The 25,004-nt window shown below is 41.0% G+C and overlaps 1 protein-coding gene across 2 annotated transcripts in view; it reads right to left on the bottom strand.

Moving 5' to 3' along the window:
- SUSD1 (sushi domain containing 1) overlaps positions 1 to 25,004 on the bottom strand; it is a 113,746-nt gene that overhangs the window by 47,621 nt on the left and 41,121 nt on the right. For both annotated transcript variants that reach the window (XM_081237166.1, XM_081237165.1), the window contains exons 7-10: positions 17,569 to 17,666; positions 16,761 to 16,947; positions 9,294 to 9,403; positions 5,153 to 5,345 (exon numbers count right to left, since the gene is read on the bottom strand). In XM_081237166.1, the coding sequence (XP_081093292.1) occupies positions 5,153 to 5,345; positions 9,294 to 9,403; positions 16,761 to 16,947; positions 17,569 to 17,666 (588 nt within the window). The remainder of the gene's footprint in view (positions 1 to 5,152; positions 5,346 to 9,293; positions 9,404 to 16,760; positions 16,948 to 17,568; positions 17,667 to 25,004) is intronic.

Genomic DNA, 25,004 nt, shown 5'->3' on the forward strand with positions numbered 1-25,004 from the left:
GACTGGCAGCATCAGCAAGGCCTGGGACTTTCTAGAAATGAAAATTTGGGGTCTCCACTCCAGGCCTGCTGAATCTGAACCTCTAGCATGGAGCCCAAGGACCTGTGCTTTAATAAGCTCTCCAGCTGATTCTTTGTTCGCTAAAGTTTGAGAAGCACAAAGAGAGCATTAGTGGAAGATTTTGATAGATTTCAGAAAGCATTTGGGGGAGCCTGACATTAGCAGACAACAGGAGATTAGCTGCCCAAAATTCTGTCCCTCTTTATCTTGTTCAGAAGAAAGAGATCTGAGAAAAGACTGAATCCATGGTTTGTCTACAAGCTCAGGAGTCACCCCAGCATCACAGGCTCTCAAATTGCTCTGGACTGTTTTACAGAGCCCCAGACTGGGGATTCTACACCAGGGATTCTTCTTGCGTGGAGAGGATAAAATCCAGGGGGATTTTACAACCTCAAGTGCTGGGAAGGAGTCATAAAAGGTGTATGCCTAGAACCCTCTGTTTCTAAAGATGAGATTTGCCCAACCTCTGAACAAGGAATGAAATCAGTTTACAAAACAGGTTTTGATCTTGCAAATGGGACAAGATTAGGAGAGAATGGAAAAAAGTGAAGGAAAGCACACCAAGGAGGAGAAGGAAATTTGAAATCATATTAGCCCAGCTAGAAATCTATGACAAGGAAAAGGAGAAATACTTACTAGGTCAGGGGAATGGCTGAAAATCATCAAAGAGAAGAATAAAGGGACTATTTTGGAGAACAAACTAAAATGACTCCCCTAAAAGGGTACCCAGAGTCAGGTATTATTCTATCAAAAAGGATCCTCTCACAGTTTTAAATAGGGAACCCAGAGCAGGCATTAATGGAGAACTCTTTAATAACTGGAGTTGTGGTGCTATGTAGTTACAGAAAATGTGGACATATTTAAAAAGAGAAATACTAGAAGGATCAGTGTAGAATTCTTCAGGTATCATTAAATGAATTCCAAGGTGGCATTGTTCTTACAGATGAAAGAGAGGGTATAGCCCAGGCTATAAGGAAGCCTGCCTGGGAAATGCAAGGATTTAGAACTTGAAAAGAAGGAACAGAAAAGCAGAGAAATGTTAAGGAGGATCCAGGGATCCAGGGAGCATGACCCTTGATCAGGGCTGAGGTTATAGGCTGAACTGAATAAAAATAAATACCTCCTAACAAAAGGGAAGGTGGGCAGAATTTACCTGAACACTGGGTGAACGTGGCACCATTCTTGCTCTATAGAGACCTCACAGGCAGAATCGAAAGTAATATGTTAGGAGAAGAAAAATGTACGTATGAAAACAAAAAGGAAATACAGAGAAGGAAAGTACTAAGACCGAGCAAAAGGTATTAGCCAGGCCTGGGGAGGAAGAAGGAACAGAAGCAGCTGGCATGGAAGGTTGAAAGCTTACTACTCAGCTGGCCTGCTGGAGCAGTAGGAATACTTAGAAGGACCTGGAACACTGGAGGATTATCTCTCCCGACGCAGAAAAAGAAATGGTGGCAGGAAAGAGTGCTTCAGTTCCCATCAAAGAAGCACAGGCAGTTCAAGTCTCAGAAATTCAGTTCTAAGGAAGAGTGGGGCTTGGGTGAAAAACCACGAAAACTAGGGGACTTCCTAGACCTCATTAGACCAGTGAAAACACAGGTTCCAGAAACTCAACAGCAGCTCAAGGATCAGCTGAGGGTGATACTCCAGGGAAGACAAAGGAAACCTCCTAACCAGGAAGCAGGACTCAGAAGCAAGGCATTCAATAATAGGAAGCCACGCTGCTCAGAATTAAAGCAATACTTAGGATCTTCCTGGGGATAGAGAAATTCCGAGAAAACAGCAGGAAACTGGGAGTGTGAAGGAGGCAGGCATGCAAGACAACGCACTTCTTTTTTTTTTTTTTTTTTTTTTTAGTTAAATATGAGTTTATTGAAGTACTTTTCTCCCCATTTGGTATGTTCCCTCCTTCTTTTTTTTTGTTGTGGTATAATTAATTTACAACGTTGTGTTAGTTTCAAGTGTTCGATTCAGGTATACAATTTTACATATATATCTATTCTTTTTGAGATTCTTTCCCATTATAGGTTATTACAAGATATTGAGCACAGTTCCCTGTGCTATACAGTAGGTCCTTGTTGTTTACCTACCTTATATACAGTAGTGTGTACAGGTTAATCCCAAACTCCTAATTTATCTCTCCCCCTGCCCCCCCGCTACACTTGAAGAGCTTCCTATTATAAATATGGGATGTCCTGCTCACAAAGAAAGGAGGCTCTTTCACTGCACGGATCAAGATCTTCAGCAACGGTGGAGGGTAGGTAGAAGAAGGACTCAAGGGAGACATGAAAATAAAAGGTTCTAAATACTTGGGATAGACACCAAGAAAGACCTGGAACCACCATTGGCCAAGTTCCAAAATTTTCACGAAGCATAGATTTCCTTCCCCCACGACAGATGGGAAGCCTGGTGTCAGACTGAATCCAGTAACTTCCAGAGAAGAGATCTCCCAAGGTAAGTTGAAACTCACAGGGGGTGGAATTCGGACAGCTGAGTAACCTACAGAGGCTGTCACATCACACGCTAGATTACACGCACTACTGACAATCTGGGGTCCACCCCGCAAAGGAGGAGGTAACAATAGTCTCACTTTCTGAACTTGACACCATGGCCCCCTCGTTATACTCAAGCTAGAGACCTCAGCTCCCACCACTTTCTCCAGCTCACTCTGCTCCAGCCACGCTGGCTCCCTTGATGAACCCAGAACATGCCAAGGACATGCCTATCATTTGGTGTTCCCCCTCACTCCCTTCAGGCCTGTGCTTACATGTCTGTAATAGAGGCCTTCCCTGACCACCAAGTGCCACTCCCTTTGCCAAGCTTTATTCTTCATCTTACCACTTAGCCCCACCTAGCACACATTGCCTTACTTGTTTATCTGTCTCCTCTCCAACCTCCTGACTCCAACCCCATGACAGCTGAGTCTCTTTTATTGCTGCTACACTGTCAGCTATCCGAACCTGCCGGACACACAGTAGATAAGAAATGGACACTTATTAAACGAATGCATGTACACATCCATGGCATTTGAAGTTTTTGCTCACGGTCCAAGGTTGAAAAAAGCAAGGTGGGTCTAGACAGACTTACGCACTAGGTTCTAGGAACAAAATTCTCCCTTTTTTCTTTTTAAGCACCAAATATTTAGTAAAAAGCAGTAGATGTACTGATTAAAACTGAGGGCCCTGGAGCCAGAATGCCTGTATTCAAATCCCAGTTGTACATCTCACTAAGTGTGTGATCTTGGGCAAGTTGCTTAACTTCTCTGTGCCTCATGATCCTTAATCTGTAAAACGGGAATAAAATAATGCCTTCCTCAAAAGGTTGGGTAGGTTTGGGTTGACCGAAGGATAGCACTTTGAAAAATGCCTGGACATCTTCAGTGCTCAATAAACAAAGCTAGTATTGTCATCATCATTATTATGTACTAGGCACCATTCTAAACATTTTACTTGCATTACGTCACGTACGAATCACTCAGAAGGTAACTGAGGCCCAGGTGCAAGAAGAACGTATCTAAGCCATTGGCTTTTCTTTTTTAAGTGAGATGAAATTCACACAACATAAAATTAACCACTTTAAAGTATACAATTCAGTGATATTTAGTACATTCACAGTGTTGTATAACTATCACGTAACTTCGCTTTTCTAAGTTTTGTATCTCTGGGACTCATGTTGAGAAATGGGACAATGAAACTTGGAATAAGATTAATTCAACTTTGGAGGTACCTAAGAAATAACATCTACTACAAAAAAAAAAAAAAAAAGATTTATAGGATGTAACAGCTAGAACATACTCCCTGTCTCAGGGAGGCCACTCTAATGGAGGCTTAGCAGAGAAGGCACTGGGGAGGAAAGAACCTGAGACTTGAGTGCCTTTACACGTTAATTTACAGGGAGAGGTGGGTGTTATTTTTAGACTTTAATTTCTCTGAGGATTTAATAATTGGAGGAAATGCATATTCAAGTTGTGAGCATTATTCTGTAGCCAGAAATGTATGTGGGGGCTAGGTTTATGCTGTCAGGAGGTCTTCAGCGTGCAACCTCTGCTGATACAAGGCACAATCTGAGATGAAAAATACAATAAAGAGTGAATTTTCGGCCTCTGGTGCTGCGTGGCCCTCATCTGTGTCTACTGCATTTCAGAGCCTTCCAAGTACAAAGACCAACGTGCCCACTACTGACCCACAAAGATCAGTCGGTGAACAGGATAAAGGCCTCAGGAAGGTAGGAGCGAGACCTATCTTATTCTACTGTTTTCTTTCAATGGTTGCCCATAAATTTGTCCGTTAAACCCAACTGATGAGGGACTTCCCTGGTGGCACAGTGGTTAAGACGCTGCGTTCCCAATGCAGGGGGCCCAGGTTCCATCCCTGGTCAGGGAGCTAGATCCCACATGCACGCGGCAACTAAGAGTTCGCATGCCACAACTAAGGAGGCCGTGAGCCACAACTAAGACCCAGCACAACCAAATAAATAAATAAATATTTTTTTAAAAAAAAGCAACCCAACTGATGAAAGAACAGAAGAAATGGTAGAGACTTCTGCATCCCTCCCCACCAGGGAGGCCTGTGGAGTTGACACAGCCGCCTCTATTGGGCTTCCTTGCAAGCTACAGGAGAAGGAGCCTGACCTGCTTTAGGCCACTGTTCTCTGCGACGGATTAATGTGCTCGTACGGCGCCGTCAGGAGGCCTCCTTGTCCTACCCATGTCCAACACACTGCAGCTCACATTTCTGATCTCCTGGAAGTTAGTTCTAGTTGCCCATAGTGACTACCCTTAGGGTTCAGCTGTCTTAAATTTGAGGTGAGAGATAGGAAGCCTTACAGTATTCTCAATCCATCACTCCTAGGAATTCCTGAGTAAAGCAGTCCACTCCTGGTCTGTACCGTCTCTGAGCCAGAACCCAAGTGGGAAAGGGGAGAGGTGGTAAGATTCAGGGACACTGTGCCCCAGAGAACATTGGTAGTTTGTTAGAACTAGAACCCAGGTCTCTTGACTCTGAGGCTATCGTTCTGCCCCATGTTGTACAGTTCAATACACATATTTAACTTGTTGTCTTGAGATACCAAACAGAAAGACAACTACACCCACCTGCTGGTGCGGTTGTTATTGTTATTTGCACTGAGTGCTGCTCAGGAGATCCCAGGAGGGTGACATTCACTGTGTACTCAGTTGCTGGATACAGATCTAAACACACCACTGCGGTTTGTTCCCTCGTTGTGAAGTTAAATGATGTTGCGTGATAAAAATTATTCAGATACCGCCTTTGACCTAGAACTTTAAACTGTGGTGAGATTAAAAGAAAGTGATGCATTAAATTCATTTGGCTTGCAGATGTCTAGACTATAAGCAAAATGGAAAGAACGCAGGAAGGTTCCTTCTACTTGTCCTCACCCACACAGAATTATTTTTAATACAATAGCAGGCTAAACCGGACAAGAACTTTACAAAGCTACCCTACGTACCCTATTCAACCTCCCTCTCAACCTAAGCTTAAAATGCATAACTACATCTCAGATGGACAAAATGTCAGGCTATTCTAAAGTAACCCCTTGAGCCTTCCCAGGTGAAGGAGACAGTACTGGAGTTACTGGGCAAAATTCTTTTCATTTTTTTTCATTCATAAGGCATCCATAGACAAGCCTCATGGAACAGACTTTTTACACTGTATGAGGACTACCCCAAATTATGCATTCAAAGCAACTGAGTCATGGTACTTCACTGGAGGCTTCCTATTAGAGTTCTGTAAACCAGTTCTTGGTCCACAGAGTCATCACACACACTGGTAACCCAATAATGCTCTAACCACTGCCAACTCAAGATGTATGTATAATATAGGGATTTATAAGAGAAAAAAGATAATAAAACATGTGAAGGTCCCAGAAGTAATATGATCAGCCCTTGATCAATCAATGTGTTTTAGCTGGATGTACATGTTTTTAGTGTTTCCTTTGATGCTCGTGTCATTGGCTATTCCACCCTCTACCCTTCCTCATCACTGTCATTCTTCCACAGACATCCAAGACCCTGGCTCATTTGGGAGATTCCTCTCTCCCCCAGTTCCTAGCATTCTCTTGGGTAACATAAAGGTCCTTATAGGTAAGCCATCAAAACTTGGCCTCAGAGTTGCTTGAGTTCAGTGCTGTGAAGTTCCTCCACTCTGCTTCAGCTACCCACATCCACCGCCACATCCTTGACTGTCATCCTCTGAGCTGCTCCACCAAGATCTCACAATTCCTTGTTCTTCTGGACCACTCATTCCCACTCAGTCTGATCTCTCTCAGGAAATCCCCCAAGATTTCCTCACTCAAGATTTTCTACCAATATTTTAACACCCCCATCCTCATCTTCCCACCTATCTCGGATACCATTGTCTATCACTTCCACCATTCTCTTTGCCTGATACCCTCAACACCCTTGCCACTTTGTTCTCAATTTCACCCATTCTTGAAAACTCAAAAGCCCTGGGCCAATCCAGATGTTTGACTTCACCACTTCTGCATTCAGACTGCTGCCCTCTGCTGGAGAAAAACCTCACAACTATGGAGGCTGCATTTCTATACAAAGTCAGTCTCATTCTAAACTACATGTAGTTCAGTCTATAAACAAAAAATTACTTTCTAGTTAACAAACTTCGGATCACACTGTCTGTACAATTTTATAATATAGTCCTTTTACTTAACAACATATTAGAAAGTTTTTCTCTATCATTAATTCATTGTATAAATAGACAGACTGCCTATTATTTGCCAGCCAGAGTATACAGTGTTGGTTATACAATAGTAAATAAGATACAGGCCCTAACCTCAAGGAACTCACAGGTAAGTATCTAGGCAAATAAAATACCCAGGGATAAGTTTTATAATACATGAAGCTGGAGGAGTACCCAGGAAGGACACCTGACCCTCCTCTTTGGGGAATCAGGGAAGGCTTCCTCATCTTAATTGTGGACCGAAAGAGAAATTAGCATTAACCAGGTGAGTTGGTGATGTGAAAAGTAAGGGTAGGAAAAACAACTCAGAGCAGGGACAGCATTTGGGGGAGGAGGTCAATGAAGGCCTCCCACCAGGGAGATGACTGAGCTGAGCACTGAAGGACGAGCAGGAGTTATCCAGGTAAAGGAGGGAAAGGCTTTGCAGGTAGGAGAGTCACCTATGTGAAGACACAGTGCTAAAGGGAGCACAGGAGCCTTTTGTGGGGTACAGGGCCCAGAGCTTAGAGAGCAGATTAGCCCTAAAGAAATCGATTTAGGAGTCTTCAGCATGGAGATGGTCAAGGAGGTCAGGAGAATGGGTAAGACAACCAAAGACGGGTATAGAATGACAAGAGAACAGGGAAGGCACAACCTTGGGGGTAATCAGATTTAAATTGTGAAAGAGACTGAGAAGGCTCAGACCAACAGGAGAAAAAGAGACCATTTCAATGGGAATATTGGTCCACAGCAACAAATGTTGTCCAGTGGGAAGCAGAAGGTATTTCGTGTCTGCATAGTGTTCTATCCAATAAATGTATGATTATTTATCTAATCAAATCCCTATTGATGAACATTTGTCTCCAATTTCCCCTATTATAAATAAAGCTTCAGAGAACAGTTTAATCTTTCTGTATATGTTTGAATAATTAATTATAGTATACTTGTGGAAGTTTATGGATCCTAACAAATAACTATTCCAGAAAAGTCATGCCACTTTAAGGGCCCACGGCTGTGTGTAGTAATACTTTCTCCAGGTTTACAGAAAAATCACGGTATCTCATGATTTAAAAATTTTTTTCATGTGTGTATTCATGTGTGTTTTGGCAGTATCTATATTCTCTTTTACATTCAAACTGCCTTTGAATGTTCACTTCCTTCCAATGGATTTGTTAAGAGTGTTTCACATGTTACTTAAATTAACCTTTGTCTAACATATTAAAAAATAGCAATTTTTTTTTCAATTGAACTCTTTAATCATTTTAGTGCAGGACATGAAGTGAGAATCATTTATCTTCTTAACCAAGTAGTTAACCAGTTGTCCCAGAACCATTTATTTCTGTACCCATTCGAAAAATCATCTTTGTTTTATATTAAGTTATTTAGGTACCTGAATATATTTCTAGGTCCAGTGTTCTTTCCAATATTAAAATTTGAATATTTCACTCACCTGCTTAAAATCCTTCAGTGCCTCCATATAGACATAAAAAATAAGATCCAAGCTTAAAAGTACAGGATACAGGGATGATCACTATTCAGATTTTTGCCTCATCTCCTCCTACTCCCCCTTGCTTTCTCTGTTCCCCAAGAAAGCCACATTCTCAATTATCCAATAAGCTACTCAACTTGCCCACACTGCCCTTCGTCACCTCATCCAACATCTTTTATCTGGTTAATTCCTACTTACTGTTTATGACTCTGCAATGTTTTTGCTTCTTGTTAAAAAAATTGTACCTGGACATGGGGACTTCCCTGGTGGTCCAGTGGTTAAGACTCCGCGCTCCCAGTGCAGGGGGCCCAGGTTTGATCCCTGGTCAGGGAACTAGATCCTGCATGCTGCAACTAAGACTCAGCGCAGCCAAATAAATATATATATTTTTAAATTGTACCTGGACATATATACACATACATACAGACTCCTATTCCATTTATTTACTTTTTATCAAAGCTCTCATTACACCATATTGTAGTTGTCTGTTTACTTGTATGTTTATATTAGTTCGAATAGAACTTCCAGGTCCTAATACATGATATTCTTTTGGTAAATGGTTAATGAATTAATTCTAATTTAATACTTACTTAGTCTACTCTTTGCCAGATGATTTGCTAGGCACTAAAAATGATACAAAAATAATAAATTTCAGTTCCTGCCTGAATATACTTATAATTTTACTTGAGATTTGTGATGTTTATAAATTCAAGTTAAGTGAGGACCAAGAGCCCTGCAATAAGTTTCTTAAAAACCCACATCCGAGTGTGAATTTGTTGACAAAATAAGCTGCAACTATAAATGAACCAAAATAAAATATAATACATGTGAAATACCAGACAGAGAAAATGAGAGCAAATCACCCAATAGTGTCTTCCTTCAATTTAGTCCCTCACTTGCAGCCATCTCATATCCATCTCTAGAAACAAAAATCAAACAGTCTAGAAGCTCATTCCATTAGTGTTTTTAAATACTCTGGATCCCCACTTGGAGAGCACCCAAATTTTTAAGTGACACAATTCATTAACGAATAGCATAAGAGATCTTCTTACTTGGTACATTCGTTCTGCTCCAACTTTCCTAGAATGCCTGTTCAATTTCAAACAAGCTTCATTAAGTATTGAAATATTGAAAATCCTGTCATCTTCTAAGAGATCATCACCTAAAAGATAAGAAAGAACACAGGGAAAGGTTACATCTTCTTAGCAAAACATACCATGGCCAAGGACAACTGAAACTCCGAGAGCCAACAGTGTTTAACAGCAGAAGCATCAAATCTGGTTTCAAGTCCTAGCTCTACAACTTCTTAATTGCATGATCTTAGCTAACTCACTTAACCCCTCTGAACCTCAGTTTCCTTATTTGTGGAATCAAGTAATCACGTTTGCTTTTCTTATATCATAGGCTGTTGAATCAAATGAAATAATGCATATTTTAAAACTGTTGTAAACTCACAAGGCTGTGAGATTTTTAGAGAGTTCATTCTATCACTTGGATGGTCCATAAGTAAAATGTCATGAAGGTAAGTATATCAATAGCCAGAAAGTCTGAGAATAAGGAAAAAGCTGAATAAAAGTCAAAGGTCAGGGATTAGAACTCTCAGAGCAGGTGTTTCCAACCTAGAAGATGACCAGAAAGTAGATGACCAGGCAAGATGTTTATTCTCACAGCAGACAGTATTTCAAGAGCTACTCAGATGAGGCAATGAAATAATCAGAGAGCTGATATATTTGCATCGCTATATAGAAAAAAAGTCATTTCATGCCTCCTGCAGCCTAATTCATTCCTTCGATGTTCTATTTCCTTAATGCAGGAAATGAAAAAAAAGAAGAAGAAGAAGAAAAAATTTGTTACTAATGAATTAAAGAACCCACAGAGAGTCTAGTAGTACCATGGCTAATTTTCAAGGAAAAGCAAATTTCCTAACAAACAGGTCTGTACATTTTCTACAAGTGAGAAAAAGTTAAATGTCTACAGAGAGAAGCTTTTTATTACTATAAGATAGCTATATTTCTCCCATGGGAGTCTTTGTTACCTAAGAAGTAATAATTATAACAATAAATTATTCTACTCAAAATTGGAATTGTCCACAGCATTTTAAATATCACTGACATAGGCAGCACCAGGCAATTAGCTGTGGGAGAAAATATTCTTGGTTAGCTATAGCTGGAAAATGTAAAATATGGTTATGAGAGAGAATTTGAAGACCTATCACAATGTGCTCTCCGTTATCTTCATAGCTTTCATTTTCAAGATTTCATAAGGACACCAGAAACAAAAATTTCCCCATGTACGCACATGATTTTGAGGTATACCAAATAAATGTATGTGAGAAATACCACATATAGTATATGTCTGTACACAAACAGAGCATAAAGCAGAAGTATTGTCTGCAGAATTCCCATCTCAATATGATTTTCCCACTTATAGCCATTATAGTCTGAAAACAAAAGCATCTGGCTCCCACTTCCCACCTCCAACCCTGACAGAAGTGACTGAGAATAGTGAAAATGGGTCAAAATTTGCATCTGGGCTGGAAAGAGGGATTGACTGCCATCCATAAGGCAGAAACATGAAGATATTTCTGCTTAGCACAATGTGGAAGAGACTAGGTAAAGAAAGATGCCTTCCAAGCAAAGGAGCAGGGTTCCAAAATCTCAAAAGAAGGAATAGGGGAGGACTGGTGCCCATAGAGGTAGGGGCTGGAAGCAAGGATAGGCCACAGGACTGCTCCAGCTGGAGCCATTTACCCTGGGGGTTCCCAATCCTAAATGCACATCAGCCTCACTCAGACATGGCAGATCTAAAGTAAAGCTTGGACACCTGTGGGTTTTTTTTTTTTTTTTTTTTTTACTTCACCAGGCAATTCTGATAGGCACCCAGGGTTATATACTCTGTTATCACTATTTCTACTTCTAATAATAATAGCCTTTCCTTAGCACAATGGAGATCAGTAACAGGGAAGGACTTCTAAGGGGAGGCCTAGGGACCTGGAGGTTCCACCTGACAGACAGCCTGGGTTGGCAAAAGGAGAGACTTGGCTCCCTCCTGCCTCTGTAGGCTATAGCACCATAATGAAGCCAGGCAATGCTGAGCTGGCCCAAGAGCTACAGCTTCACCACTCAAGACAGCAAAGTGCTCAGAAATAAAACTCGGGGCAGTAGGTTTTCTCACAGCTGCTCTCCAAAGGATACTGGATCATCAACCAGCAGTAAATCTTTCAAGATGAGATCTGAGATAAGCATACCAATATTATCCAATAAAAAGTAAGATCAAAGGGAATGCCATCCATTTTATTATGAGGGAAATATCAAACCTAAATAAAACTTTTATCTTCCAAGGATAAATAATATAGAAGGGGGGAAGCCCATGAAATGATTTTACAAAGAAAAAGAGGGAGATCGCGCCTAGAAGGCAAAGAATGAACACTGCTGAAAAAAATAGTGAGCAAAATAATGGTAAAATTCAGCAACATCTGTTCTGTACTTTCAGTAAAAAAATTTTAAAGATGATTCAAACAGATTAAGGATGAGATGTAAGAGAATGTGATAGCAGAGAGGAAGCTGGTTGAGAGAGGCAGAAATAAAAAGGGAACTAGAAGAGACAAAAAACAAAAAGAAATGAAAGTGCAACAACAGAATTTAAAGTGCATCAGAAATGTCAGTGCAGGGACTTCCCTGGTGGCGCAGTGGTTAAGAATCCGCCTGCCAATGCAGGGGACAAAGGTTCAAGCCCTGGTCCGGGAAGATCCCACATGCCATGGAGCAACTAAGCCCCTGTGTACCACAACTACACAAGCCTGAGCTCTAGAGACCGCGAGCCACAACTACTGAGCCTGTGTGCCACAACTACTGAAGCCCACGCACCTAGAGCCCATGCTCTGCAACAAGAGAAGCCACCGCAATGAGAAGCCCAGGCACCGCAACAAAGAGTAGCTCCCACTCGCCGCAACTAGAGGAAGCCTGTGTGAAGCAATGAGGACCCAACGCAACCAAAAATTAATTAACTAATTAATTAATCTTTTAAAAAAAGAAATGTCAATGCATATATGCATATATGCATATAGAGAACAAACTTGCTAAGTACTCACAGAAGGCAAAGGAAAAAGGCACGGATATAAAAAAAGAGAAAATAGAAGACCAATGCAGACAGACAAGGAATTCCACATAGGAGTATTTGAAGAGCTAAAACAAACAAACAAAAACAATAATCAGAGATTTAATGAAAGAAAATATTCCTAATGTGTAGACAGATTGAAATTTGAAGATCCAAAATCTCACAGGGTACTAGGAAAACTTTGTGAAAAACATTAACATGTATATAACCCATGACTGAAATTTCATGAAAGAAAGGACTCCTGTCTCATTCACTATTGAATTCCTGATGCCTAGAACAATGTCAAACACATAGTAAGTGGTCAATAAACATTTACCATGTGCATGAGTAAATGATTAAAGTCTTGAACTTCACACATAAAGAAAGCTTCTATGATATCCAGGCTGAAAAATCAGATTGTCTACATAGGATTTTTTTTTTAAATCACACCTTCAAATTCCTCTTTCAAAACTTTAAATTCCCAAAGCCAATGTGAAATGCCACCAGAATTCTGACAACAAAGATTTTGGCCCAAGAATTTTATCTTCAATCAAGTTCCTATTCACTTGTGAAGACAACAAAAGGATATTCTCAGATAATCCTGGGCTCAGAAAGTATCCCATTCCTCAGTAAGAAGATAGAAATCACTGTGCAGAGAGAGAAATAAAAATACAGAGAAAGACAGAGATGCGTTGGTATGAAAGGACTGGTAGTAAACACTGAAACTATTAAAACACATACCTATTTAAATAATTGTTATGAATATTGCTATAAATTAATATAAAAATGAATCCTTTAAAAATGTAGTACATGTTAAAAATAATTAAAAATAAGAATCTGGCAATAAAATGCTGTATTAAACCAATAACATAAGGGAAGCAAAAGGGGAAGGAATAAAAGGAAGTAAAGAATGCTAACTTCCTTATCTTACGGGGGGAGAAGTTAACATTATTTCAGTCAACACAGGCAATAAGAGAAATACACATTCAAATAGGATTTTTTTATTTTTGTTTTTTAATGTGTAATATAGAATAAAAGCAAAATCTATACTGTCTGAATCACTGAAAAAAGAAAATCCGTGTACCAAAAAGAGAAAACAATGGACATAACAACATAGCATAAAAAAGAGAAAAAATTAAGATGACAGAAGAAAGGAAAACCATATCACAAACAACACTAATGTAAATTGCTTAACTACTATTTTTCTCAAAAAGGTTTGCAACATATGCTGTCTCCTAGAGTACCTCTATAGCAATGTTATCCAGATAGCTTTTAAGAAGAACAAAAGTGGGGCCAAGGCATATCATGCAAACAGAGCACAAAGAAATCAAGAAAATCGGGGCAAAAAAAAAATTAAATAGGCTAAAGTGAGCCACTTCTTAATAGTGGAAGTTAGAATCTACAGTTAAGATATCAATCACGAACATAAATATCATAACATCAAAATGTGTGAAACAAAACAATTAGAATTTCTAAGAGAAACTAAGAAGAATGGCAATCCAAGTAAGCAAAGAACAGTAACAACAACAAAAACAGAAGTCCTGAAAAACCTTACTACTAGAGCTGATTTAAGACTAGATCCTACCTTACAAGCAAACACTCTACCTATTATCACAAAACTTTGCCAAATAGTAAGCCCCAAGAAAATGTTGATAAATTCCCCACAAAGAACACTAAAATGTAAAAAAAAACCTAGAAATCAACAACAAAGTGTAAATGTTAAAAATATTTTAAACCTACCACTTGATAACACACGTAATTAATCCTTCAATCAATGAGGAAATCAAGCTAGCAAGTAGGGACTTCCCTGGTGGTGCAGTGGTTAAGAATCTGCCTGCCAATGCAGTGGACACAGGTTCAAGCCCTGGTCCAGGAAGATCCCACATGCTGCAGAGCAACTAAGCCCCTGTGTGCCACAACTACTGAAGCCCATGCGCCTAGAGCCCATGCTCCACAGCAAGAGAAGCCACCGCAATGAGAAGCCTAGGCACTGCAACAAAGAGTAGCCCCTGCTGGCCACAACTAGAGAAAGTACACATGCAGCAACAAAGACCCAATGAAGCCAAAAAAATAAATAAATATATAAATAAAAAATAGCAAGTATATAATGCTTCGAAAGTAAAAATAAAGAGAACATATATTAACACCCTCATAAATAATTATTCGATCAAGGGAAAATCAGAATAGCAATTATACCATGTCTTGAAAGTAAAGATAAAGAGAACATGTATAAATGCCTAAAGAATTCTGCCAAAGCTCAAATCCAGAAGGGAGAAAGAAGCACTGAAGGCTTTTATTATCAAACAGAAAATAATGGAAATAAGTTGAACTATGCATTCAACTCAAGAATTTAGTAATAGAACAATATAACGAAGTTAAGAGAATCAGGGAGAAGGAAATAATAAAAAAAAATATAAGGGGAGAAATTAATAAGCCAGAGAAAGAAAAACAATGAAAAAACCCAAGAGATTACTCTTTGGGGGAAAACAACAGTAATAAAACAGACAACCCAAGCGAAGCAGATCAAGTGTTAAAAAGAGAGAAACACAAAACTACAAATCGAAATAACCTGGCGTTATATAATCTGTAACCCCAGAGGAGTTGTAAACAAATATTCCATGTGACATTCTGCCAATATATCTGCCAATATATTTAAAATCACAGCTAAATGGACGTTTCTTAGGAAACTACAAATTATAAAAATTGACTCAAGAAAATGTAAGAAACATAAACAGACCCCCAAAAGCATAGAAGAAACTGACAAAGTTATCAAAGAATCATCTCCCAAAGGGGTGAAACTTAAATAATATTAAGAGCAACGTGTCCAACTTTAAGGGAAGGGGATAATTCTAAAGTGGTATAAACTTTTCCAAGGTATAAAAAATATGGAAAACTTCCCAATTCATTTAAAGAGAACTAGCATAATGCTAATAATGAAATCAGATGGCTAAATGTGCAGGATATAGAGGAGGGAATGACAGACCTTCACAAGAGTGCATAAGGAAACAGCAAAGACAAAATTTGAGTAGATATGGAGTAAATGTAGAAACATACCTTGTTCCCAGTTGGAATAATTCAATATAAATCCCAATCCTCACTAGATTAATTTGCAAATTTAATCCAATTCCACTTAACATTTCAGACAGAGGAAGGAGGTCTGGCGACATTAAAAAACTCAGCCATGGTCACCCAACTCTTAAGCAGCAGAGTTAAGATGCAAATCCAGGTATGTCTGACCCAAAAGGCCATGCTTTTCTCAGTGGAAATTAACTTGAAGAGGTTGAAGGGGATATTAGTAAAAACAGCTGACACTGAACAGTAAGCTGTCATTCTGACTGAACAGAGACAGATGAGTTCGGAGTCCTGGGATACTCTTTTAAAGAAGACATATTCCTAATAAATCCACAGTAGTTTATTTTTAACTTTGAACAACTTTCTCTAGTTACTATATTAATCTGACAATATCTTTCCCTACCTAGTATTTACTTAGAAATAAATCATTTTGTTTTATTTATATACAAGTACCCTGAGACCTATTTTGTATAATTTCACAGTTGGCTTGATATTGTTAAGACTGGCAGGCTTCAATTATTTCTGCCACATCCATGTTACTTCCCAGTTCCTAGTGGCAGCAACACCTAAAGGTTGAGTTTTCTTAATTAGGACATCAAATAGCGAGTTGAGAACTACCTCAACTCATCCAAAATAATAAATGACACCAGTGGCTTTTCAAGGTTTGCTTATTAGGAGTTTAATTAGTCCTGACACCTCACAACCAGAATTATGAAAAAAAAAAACTTACTGTAATTGTCATGATGATATAAAAATCCATGTGATAACTATGTGCCTTGGGGCTTATTATGACTTCTTGAAGCTCCTTCTTGTCCACTCCTCTTTTCACCCCACATCTACCATCCTGCATCCTAGGGCTGCCTCCCCCTCTCCACCTGCCCACTCTCAGCTCAGTTCCCCAACCCCAATCAGTCCTAGGGTCAGTTCCCATCCTGGAGCACAGCTCCTGGGTCAGCATCCCTGGCTCCACCTTTCCCATAGGCAAGAGTGAATGACTTTTGAGTTTCCTACCAAAGATAAGCCATGTGGCTACCCTCTATTGCCTTGGATAACTGAAATGGACTGCATCATCACCTACTGTTTTCCTCTTTTAAATGCCTTATTACCTTCCACGTCAACCAGAGGACGCAGCTGAGAATCAATACATCAGTGACCATTCAGCCTGGCACCATAGGATAGGAATCTCTCCTACCAGACCCGCTCTGGTTCTGAGCCCTAGAGCAATTAATCCCCCGGCTACAAATCTCAGAAAGCAACCATGAACTCTCCTGACCAGTAGGTTCTGAAGCACATTTCCCCACATCCTGTGCTTAGCATTTTCTAGGAAGAAATGAGACTTCACCTCCACCTACCAGCTGTCTGGAACCCAATGATGGCTGGCACAGAGCGTCTGGGAGAGGCAGTAGAAATGTGCATGGTGTAGTTGGTGCCCTGGTACAGATCTAGGCACACTTCCGGGGTCCTGTTGTCTGTGGTCAAATTAACTGTCTCCTCATGAACTGTTTCCATGGGGTCCAACCGTCGTCCTTTTATGTATATCTTTGTGAGGGGAAAAGACAAGAGAACCCACCGTGACTCCAGTTAAAACAAACAAGAGAGATTTTTGTGGTGCTGGAAACTACTCTCTTACTACTCCCTTTAATACTGCACTGCTCACCCCAGGGGAGATAAATAGGGCAAACCTCTGCTATCAGGTATCTGATGATGAAATCTGATCAGCCCAGTAATCCATAAATGCTGAGAAGTGACATAAAATGAGGAGTATCTCCAGGGAGTGCTATCCTGCACTCAAATGACCAGCGATCAATGGAGGCAACACAACCTGAGACCCGCTCACTGCCAACTGTCACCGAGGCAGCAGATGCTTCTAGGCTTGTTCTGGGGGAGTGAAATACAAGAGCTTGCAAACAAGCGATAATGACGATGCCAAATATAAATACATCCCACACACATACACGCTGGAGGATGACAAATATACTAAACACAACATGTAAAATAAAATAATCCAGATATCTTAAAAATTCTGTTCACTTTTTTAAAGGACTATGGGATTGGAAAGCTATTAGATTGAGAAGCACTTCCGGAAGCAAGACCCTCCTACTCTTATTCCCATGGTAACCATTTCTGCCCTAGCAGGAAAAAGGAGCTCACTTTACTTACCACATATACGATCTTGGAGTTTATTCTTCTTGGGTTTATTTGCCACCTCACACAAGTGTTATTAAACACTGACACGTCATTAATTTCTATAATTATTTCTAAAATAGAAAAAGAGAGAGTCCACTCACAAAATGCATTGATGGGCTTTGGAAAAACCCTAATGGCCACCACATTAGAGGGCATGACTTAGTTTATCTGCCCAGCTGGTCTCTCTGATGATCACCATTCATGCTCTGATTCAGAAGCCGAATCAGCAATTCAAGCTACCCCAGGCCAATCACCCAATTTAACTTCACCATGAGTGAGCTTGGCCCATTACCTGATTTGGAGGAAAAGGAAAGATTCCTGCTTAAGTGTGGGTGAGAATTCCAACCTGTGATTGGTCTGACAGGCCACTGGATGCCACTGGTGTTCCACTCCTGTGGGATAGGAAGCGGCCCAGAGTTGAGCCCTGAATCTTCCCTGCAGCTGCACAGGTGAGATCAGCTTCCGGCTTCCTCATCCCATCCAGAGCGTTATTTCCAGGTCACTGCTGTTCCCAAGAGGGAAATGACACGCATCACCACATGGGACCATTCCTCAGGAGTAACCCGTTAGGGTAAACTAAATAAATGCTCCACAAGGTCCCTGGATACTTCCAGGGCTCCTTTAACTGAAGCTATTTAATCCTGACTTATTAGGAAGCCACTAATTTCTTCAAGTTGTTCTGCTTTTTTTTATATATTCTGTGTGTATTTCATGTAATATATTTGGCAATGTGGGAACCAGTATTAGAGCCTCGGTTCCTGAGGTAACACAGTTTCCAATGAACCTAGTAAACCACCTAGGAAGTTGTCCAGATGGGAAGGGGGCAAGGATCTAGCTTTTTATCCATTTAATAAATTCCCTGCAGATAAGTAAAACTATTTTTACTTGCAGTTGACATACTCTTGTCTATAAAGAATCCTAAGGAATTCACGTACACACACACACACACACACAAACACACACACACACAAACACACACAAAGCTAAGAAAGGAGTTCAGCCAGGTTGCAGGATACAAGGTCAATGTACAAAAATCAATTGCATTTCTGTCCACTAGCAAGGAACAATCCAAAAAGGAAATTAAAAAAAAAAATTTCACTCACACCAACATCAAAAGGAATAAAACTCCCTGCGGGTAGAAGTTACCAAACCATCACCTCTGGAGAAGGGAATCATCACCTCACCACACAGGAATGTTCCTCAGCCCAAATTCAAGCTTCCCCATTGAATCAGACATCCCTTGTGGATGTTCTAGAACCTCTCAGCTTCTCCTGTTCCTTGTTCCAGCCCTGTGTGGGCTTTGATACCATGACCGTGCATTGTCTCCCATGCTGGGGCTTCCCTGCTGCACACCCTAGCGCATGCAACCTGGAAGTGGGGGGCATTAACACCTCCTGGGGGACAGGAGGTACTAGATAAGTCTGCCCCTTATCTTTCTTCCCCTTGAAGGGCAGACCTACAGACACCTCTCAGGGCGCTGTCGCACCGATGGAGCGATACTTGCACTCGGTGAGGCCACTGCAACAAGGCGTCCTCACGCTGGCTCTGCCTCCTTCCCTGCTCTCCTCACCTTGGCCCTCACTCCTGCCTCCTGGGATAGCATATGCCCTACTGTGAAAAAAATAGAACCCTCTGCCTCAGGCCCTGCTTTCTGGGAAACCCAGGGTAAGGCTCCCATCAAGAAGGCTGAGAGAGATAAGTCTCCGCCCCAGAAGACGCCTCTCTTCATCTCAGCTCCCATCCTTCCCTTCTAGTAAATCTCTTCTCAGCCTCCAAGTGGGAAAGGGAGCCTGCACCTCAGGCACCTGTAGGGTTGACTAATTCCTCCTCTACTCAGAACCAATACTATCTTTAGACAGACCCTAGTCTACTGCTCTCTTTGCCTATGGAAGATTTTATATCTTTACTAAATCATCCCTTCAGCAGCATTGCCGAGATTCTATGTCACACATTACCTGGTCTTGGGTAAGCCCAGGTCAGCTGACTATAAGTGGGAATAAATGGAGGCAGAGAGAGGAAAACAGGCAAACTTCTGGAGAGACACCTGAGGATCACCAATGGCTGTCTAAAGCACCCCTGGGTCTCTACATCAGTGTTTCTCCCTGGAGCACAGATAATTTGAAATAAAAGAAATACTCCAGTTGTGGACATGGGTATCCTGATAGATGCAAAGACCTATCCACTCACCTCCTTGGGTAGCATAATGATGATGTTGGCACCAGTCTTTTATCAGCTTGAACAAGCCCCAAATATTCCTGGCCCTTTCCCTCTCCACTGACCTTCAAAGCCCTAGAGTTCTAGACTCCTCTGCTCATTCCCACATCCCTCTGATACTCACCCCCTGGTCCAGAAGGAAAAGGAAACATCCCACCCCCCACCTTCTCTCTGAGTTGCCAGTAAAGCACATTTCCTTCCCACTTGGGACCTCTTTGCCACCCAAGCAGAGATTAGAAAGGAAACATGAAAGTTTCCTTTCTTGTTCTTCCTTTTTGCTCATTCACTATGACAACTGCAAATAACATCTCAAAAATGCTATCTGCCTCCAGGCTGTGCCATGCTCTCTGCACAGAGGGACCCAGATCTGATTATAGGGATGTCAGCTATTTCATCCCAAGGAGTAGTATAACAAAGTCCGGTTGCTTTTCCCTCCAGGTGTCTACGAATCAGCTGGAAAGACTTCGTTATAAATGCATCAGCTATTAAACATCCATATCCATGCTGCCCCTTTAAAAGAGATGACTTGGGAGGCTACGCCCTAATGCTAATAGTACCGAAAACTGAAAACATTTCTGGAAGTTCTCTTTGGAACTGACTCCAGGGCACTTTATTCACCAGTGACCCTGAACTGAATGATTATCGAATGCCAAGCATCCTCCCATGCCAGGCACTGGGCTGTGACGATGATCAGAAGTCCTGGCTTCTAGCGGAGGGAGCAAACATAGAAGCAGAAAAATTACAACTTGATAAATATCAGAACAAAGTTGCACACAAGTACCACAGGGTATAGAGAAAGAAGCCACCAACTCTCACTGGAAGACCTGGGGAAGCCGGCTTCGTGGGGGGCATGACCTTCAAGGCTGAATGGCTGAAGAGTGAGGAAGACAGAAGACAGAACAGCAGGTCCAATGCCTGCAAGTGTAAAGGGTGTGGCAGATTCAGAGTGGCGACAGAGACGTGTAACGTGCTGGGGAGGAGGAAAGAGGGGAAGTGAGGTTGCAGAGAGAGGAAGGGATCAGGCTTGGGAAGACCTGCTCACTAGACTAAGCGCAGACTTACTCCGACAAGCCTTGGAGAGCTAAAAGCAGGAAGATGATGGGGACTTCTTTTTTTAGAAAGATAACTCTGGTGTATTTTGAAGGCAACACTGGAGGTCACAAGGAAAGAATGTGATACCCTTTACTCAGTGATTACAATACATCCAACAGTGATACATAGGTCTTTATAGATTTGATCACATTTTCCCAGCAGTCATAGGAGGCAATCATAAAATCAATAATGAGTGAACATTTATTGAGTTGTTACTATGGGCCAGATAGCATGTACAGTACTTTAAATGTATCATTCATCTAATCTTCAAAATAACACCATGAATTTGACATTATCGTGTCCATTTTACAGGCCTGAGGCTTAGAGAAGTTAAGTAACCTGCCAAAGGTCACACAGCTAGTAAGCAGTGAAGTCAGGATTCAAAGCTAGACCTGCCAGACTCCAAAGCCCAGAGCCTTTGCACTGAAGTAGTTATTCAGCAAAAAGGTGAAAAGATGAAATCAGGGCACTGTATGTAAAACCGTGAGCAATTCTGAAGGAAAGCAGTAGGAGGCGAGATAAGGAGTCTAGGCTGACTGCCAGTCTCTGAGCCTGAGAGTCTGAATAGATCGCCTTCTACTGTACTCATAAGAAATATAGGAGGAAGCAGACTGGGTTTGTGAGAAAGAGACGAACGAATTGTGTTTAGAACGTGCTAAGTCTGAGTTAATCTACCTGGGTGAAAAAAACAGTCTTGAAGGTCATCAATGGGTAGATGGTAGTTGAAGCCCTGGGTGCAGGTGACACGCCCAGGTAGGACATAGAGAGCAGGTGGCATGATAGCAGGGCACTGGGACACATGGAAACCAAAGGGGAAACTAGAGGAGAAAGAGGAATGCAGAAGGAGGTCGGAGGTTGGCTGGGAGAGTGTGATGCCTCGAGAGTCAAGGAAAGAGAAGATCTGAAGGAGTGTCTGCTTCCTCGAACGTTCTCTCCCTTCCTTCCCACCAATCCCCCCAACCTCCTCACTCCCACCCAAGAAGGGCCTGGAGCAGAACATAAGCACTGGGGGCTCGACCTCTTGCTCTTCTCTCATATGGCTCTTTCTTCCCCAGTGGAGGGCACGTGGTGCCATGATCAGATCTGAGGTCTGACTTTGGACAGAGGCAGGCAGAGTAGGTCTCTGCCTTGTCCTGTTGTAGGACGTTTAGGCTTCTCTGGCCTAAACAAAGTAGGCCCCCACAGCATCCAACTGAACTCTGCATTGGACTTCGGGGACCAAAGCCTCCGTGGGTTATAAAGTACCTTTGCTTTGCTTTAGATTCTGCATGTGGTGCATGGGTGCGTGCGTGTGTGTGTGTATAAATGTACATATATCAAGTTTTGTATTTTAGTATTCTATTAGCATCCAGTATTTCTCTGTGGTACTCATCATGTTTGTAATTAAATAATTTTGTAATTAGTTATTTAATGTCTATCTCTCCTGAATGTAAGCTCTATGACAGCGAAGACAAGATCTATCTATCTCTCCATCCCCAGAAACTAATACAGTTGGTTGGACATAGATATTTTTAAAATATTTATCATTTGGTAGACTGGTTGAATAGATGGATAAATGTATGGATAGATAATCAACAATGCTAAATGTTGTGGAAAGGTTAAGAGGAAGAAGGACTGACCCTAGAACAAGAATTTGACAGGTGGTCTTTAGTGACCTTGAGAGAGAGCGGCAGTGAAGTGGGGTGTTGGATGCCTGATTCTCCTTCAGGAAGCTCAGAAGAGAACAGGGTGGGAGGGGACAGAGACAGTGAGCACAGACTACTCTCTCAGAAGTCCCATTGTGGGCAGGGCCTAGTCTAGTGCACGCTCTTGGTTTCCAATTTTATATCCATTTTCTCTACTTTTGAAAACAGTAAAAGGTCCTACAGAATAAATTCAAGAGACCTTAACAGAATGTCAAGCTCAATGTCATTTCTAGTAACTGATTTCAAAAGTGATATGACCAGTCTTCTAATATGACTCATAAACTACCTCCAAAGGCAATTCCCAAATAGATTACAAAACCAACACACTTTGATAATAGCAGCATCACTGAAATGAGGGTATGGCTTCCCAAGGTGACAACTTTGAATAAATGCATGTTTGGCTATAAGAGTTTTGCTATGCTTCCTTTCTCCTTTTTAAGTCATTAGGGTCACATAAAATAGGTAGAAGCAGCATGGCTTAAAGTAGTGCTTTCCTAAAATGCGTTATACACTTTAGGATGATTTTTTGGTGGCACATGAATACATTTTTATATGTTTGCTTTGTATTGATTTTTGTGTATATTTGAAAAAACCCAGGTGTTCATCAAACTCATGATATCACATATATTACTGTGTCCTTGATCAATAAATTTAAATTAAAAATTTAAGTTTTAAACGTAAGTTGTTTTAAGAAACTTATTAAATTAAAAAATACTTTTGTTCTGGCAAACATTGTCAGGGTGGTCTACAAATAATTCAAGCTTAGGAAAGTGGCAGGAGACAGATCGTGGGCTTTCCAGGTTTAAAGGCCTGAGTTCAAATTCTGTCTCTGCCATTTACTAGTCATTGAAAGACTCTGTGAAAGTTGTGTAACTTTTTTGAGTCTCAGATTACTCATCTATGAAATGAAAATATCAATACTTCACAGGGTTTTTCTGAGGACAAAATGAAATCAAGCATCAAGGCTCCTAGCAGAGCCGTGGGTGTTTAAGTGGGCGCACAATCAATGGTAGCTATAATGCTTGACGGTCTAAACAGTATGCACAGATTCAAACAAATCCCAGCCATGTGGCTATTTGCATAAATGTGCCCATTTATTCCAGCTGACCTTTCTCTTCTATCTGAAATCTGTCTAGCTGCAAGTGAGCACTCACTGGGCTGAAGAGGAGGATCAACAACAAAACAGAAGGGGCAGGAGCTAACAGGAGGCCTGGAGGCATTTGGATTCGGTCCCTGAGTCGGGTGAGGGGCCCAGAAAGGATCCCAGCAGCCAGTCTGTGTTTCCATAGAGATGTTGCTCTTTAGAGAGCCTGGAGTGAGTGAGCGTCAACTTCATCATTATTAACTCAGATTCTAAACGTAAAAAGCCAAATGACCTGTGCAGAATGAAAGCCAGGGACAGTCTTATCAAGAATGAATCAGTCCCTTTGATCTTGAGGTAAACCGACTCACTGAACATCAAGCTTCTACCTGGGGTTTTTCCAGACACTAAAGTAATTGCCTAATTCTCAGCTCTCTGGAGTTTCCAGTCTAAACTGGCCTTGAAAAAAAAAAAAAAAAAAAGTCCCACCACCTTGCCAGAGTTCACACTCCATTAAAAACATATACAGATCTAACTGAATCACTTTGCTGTACAGCAGAATTAACACAACATTGTAAATCAACTATACTTCAATAAAATTAAATATATATGTGTGTGTGTGTGTGTGTGTGTGTATATATATATATACACATACACACAGATCTGTCCTATTAATCCAAAGAAATAGGGACTCCAAAAATATTTTTAACTAACAACAACTCACGTAAAGTGAAGATAAATTATTCTATTTAGAATGAAACACTCATGCATAAAAAGATGGGTAAACAGAATGAAAACAAAGGACAGGGGTACAAGGCATTCACAGGTTAGGCAGAAATGTAAAAGAAGATGGGGAAAAAACCCAAAAGTGAACATTGAAGGAGGTAAATACAAAATACACAGAGAGATTTGGGACAGAAGGGGAGGTGTGAAGAAATTGGTGAAAAACAGGAAAAAGAAGGAAGGGAGGGCAGCTGAGCAAGAGCCATGGTAATCGGCATCTCTCACTACAGTTCCAGAAGCCTCTCGTACCTACCTACCCAGCGATCATGTGCACTGTGCCATGAATTAATCAGCATGTAAATCGCCCCCTTTATCTGCGGAAATTGAATTTAGCTGTCAATCTTGATGGAGGGCATAGAGGCCTCCTCTCAGAAAGATCACAGCCCTCAGGGAGAAAGCCTTTTCTCTCCTTAAATCAAAGCTTGCATAAACCCATGGAAACAGCTGCAGCTGGAGCCACAGACTTTGTGAACGGTGGCAGGCTGAGGTTGGTAATTATAATTAGCAGTTACATAACATGTTTGTTCTTCAAAGTGCTCTATAAGCATCAGCTA

Source organism: Mesoplodon bidens (assembly GCF_964165515.1).
Source record: "Mesoplodon bidens genome assembly, chromosome: 6".
NCBI lineage: Eukaryota > Metazoa > Chordata > Mammalia > Artiodactyla > Ziphiidae > Mesoplodon > Mesoplodon bidens.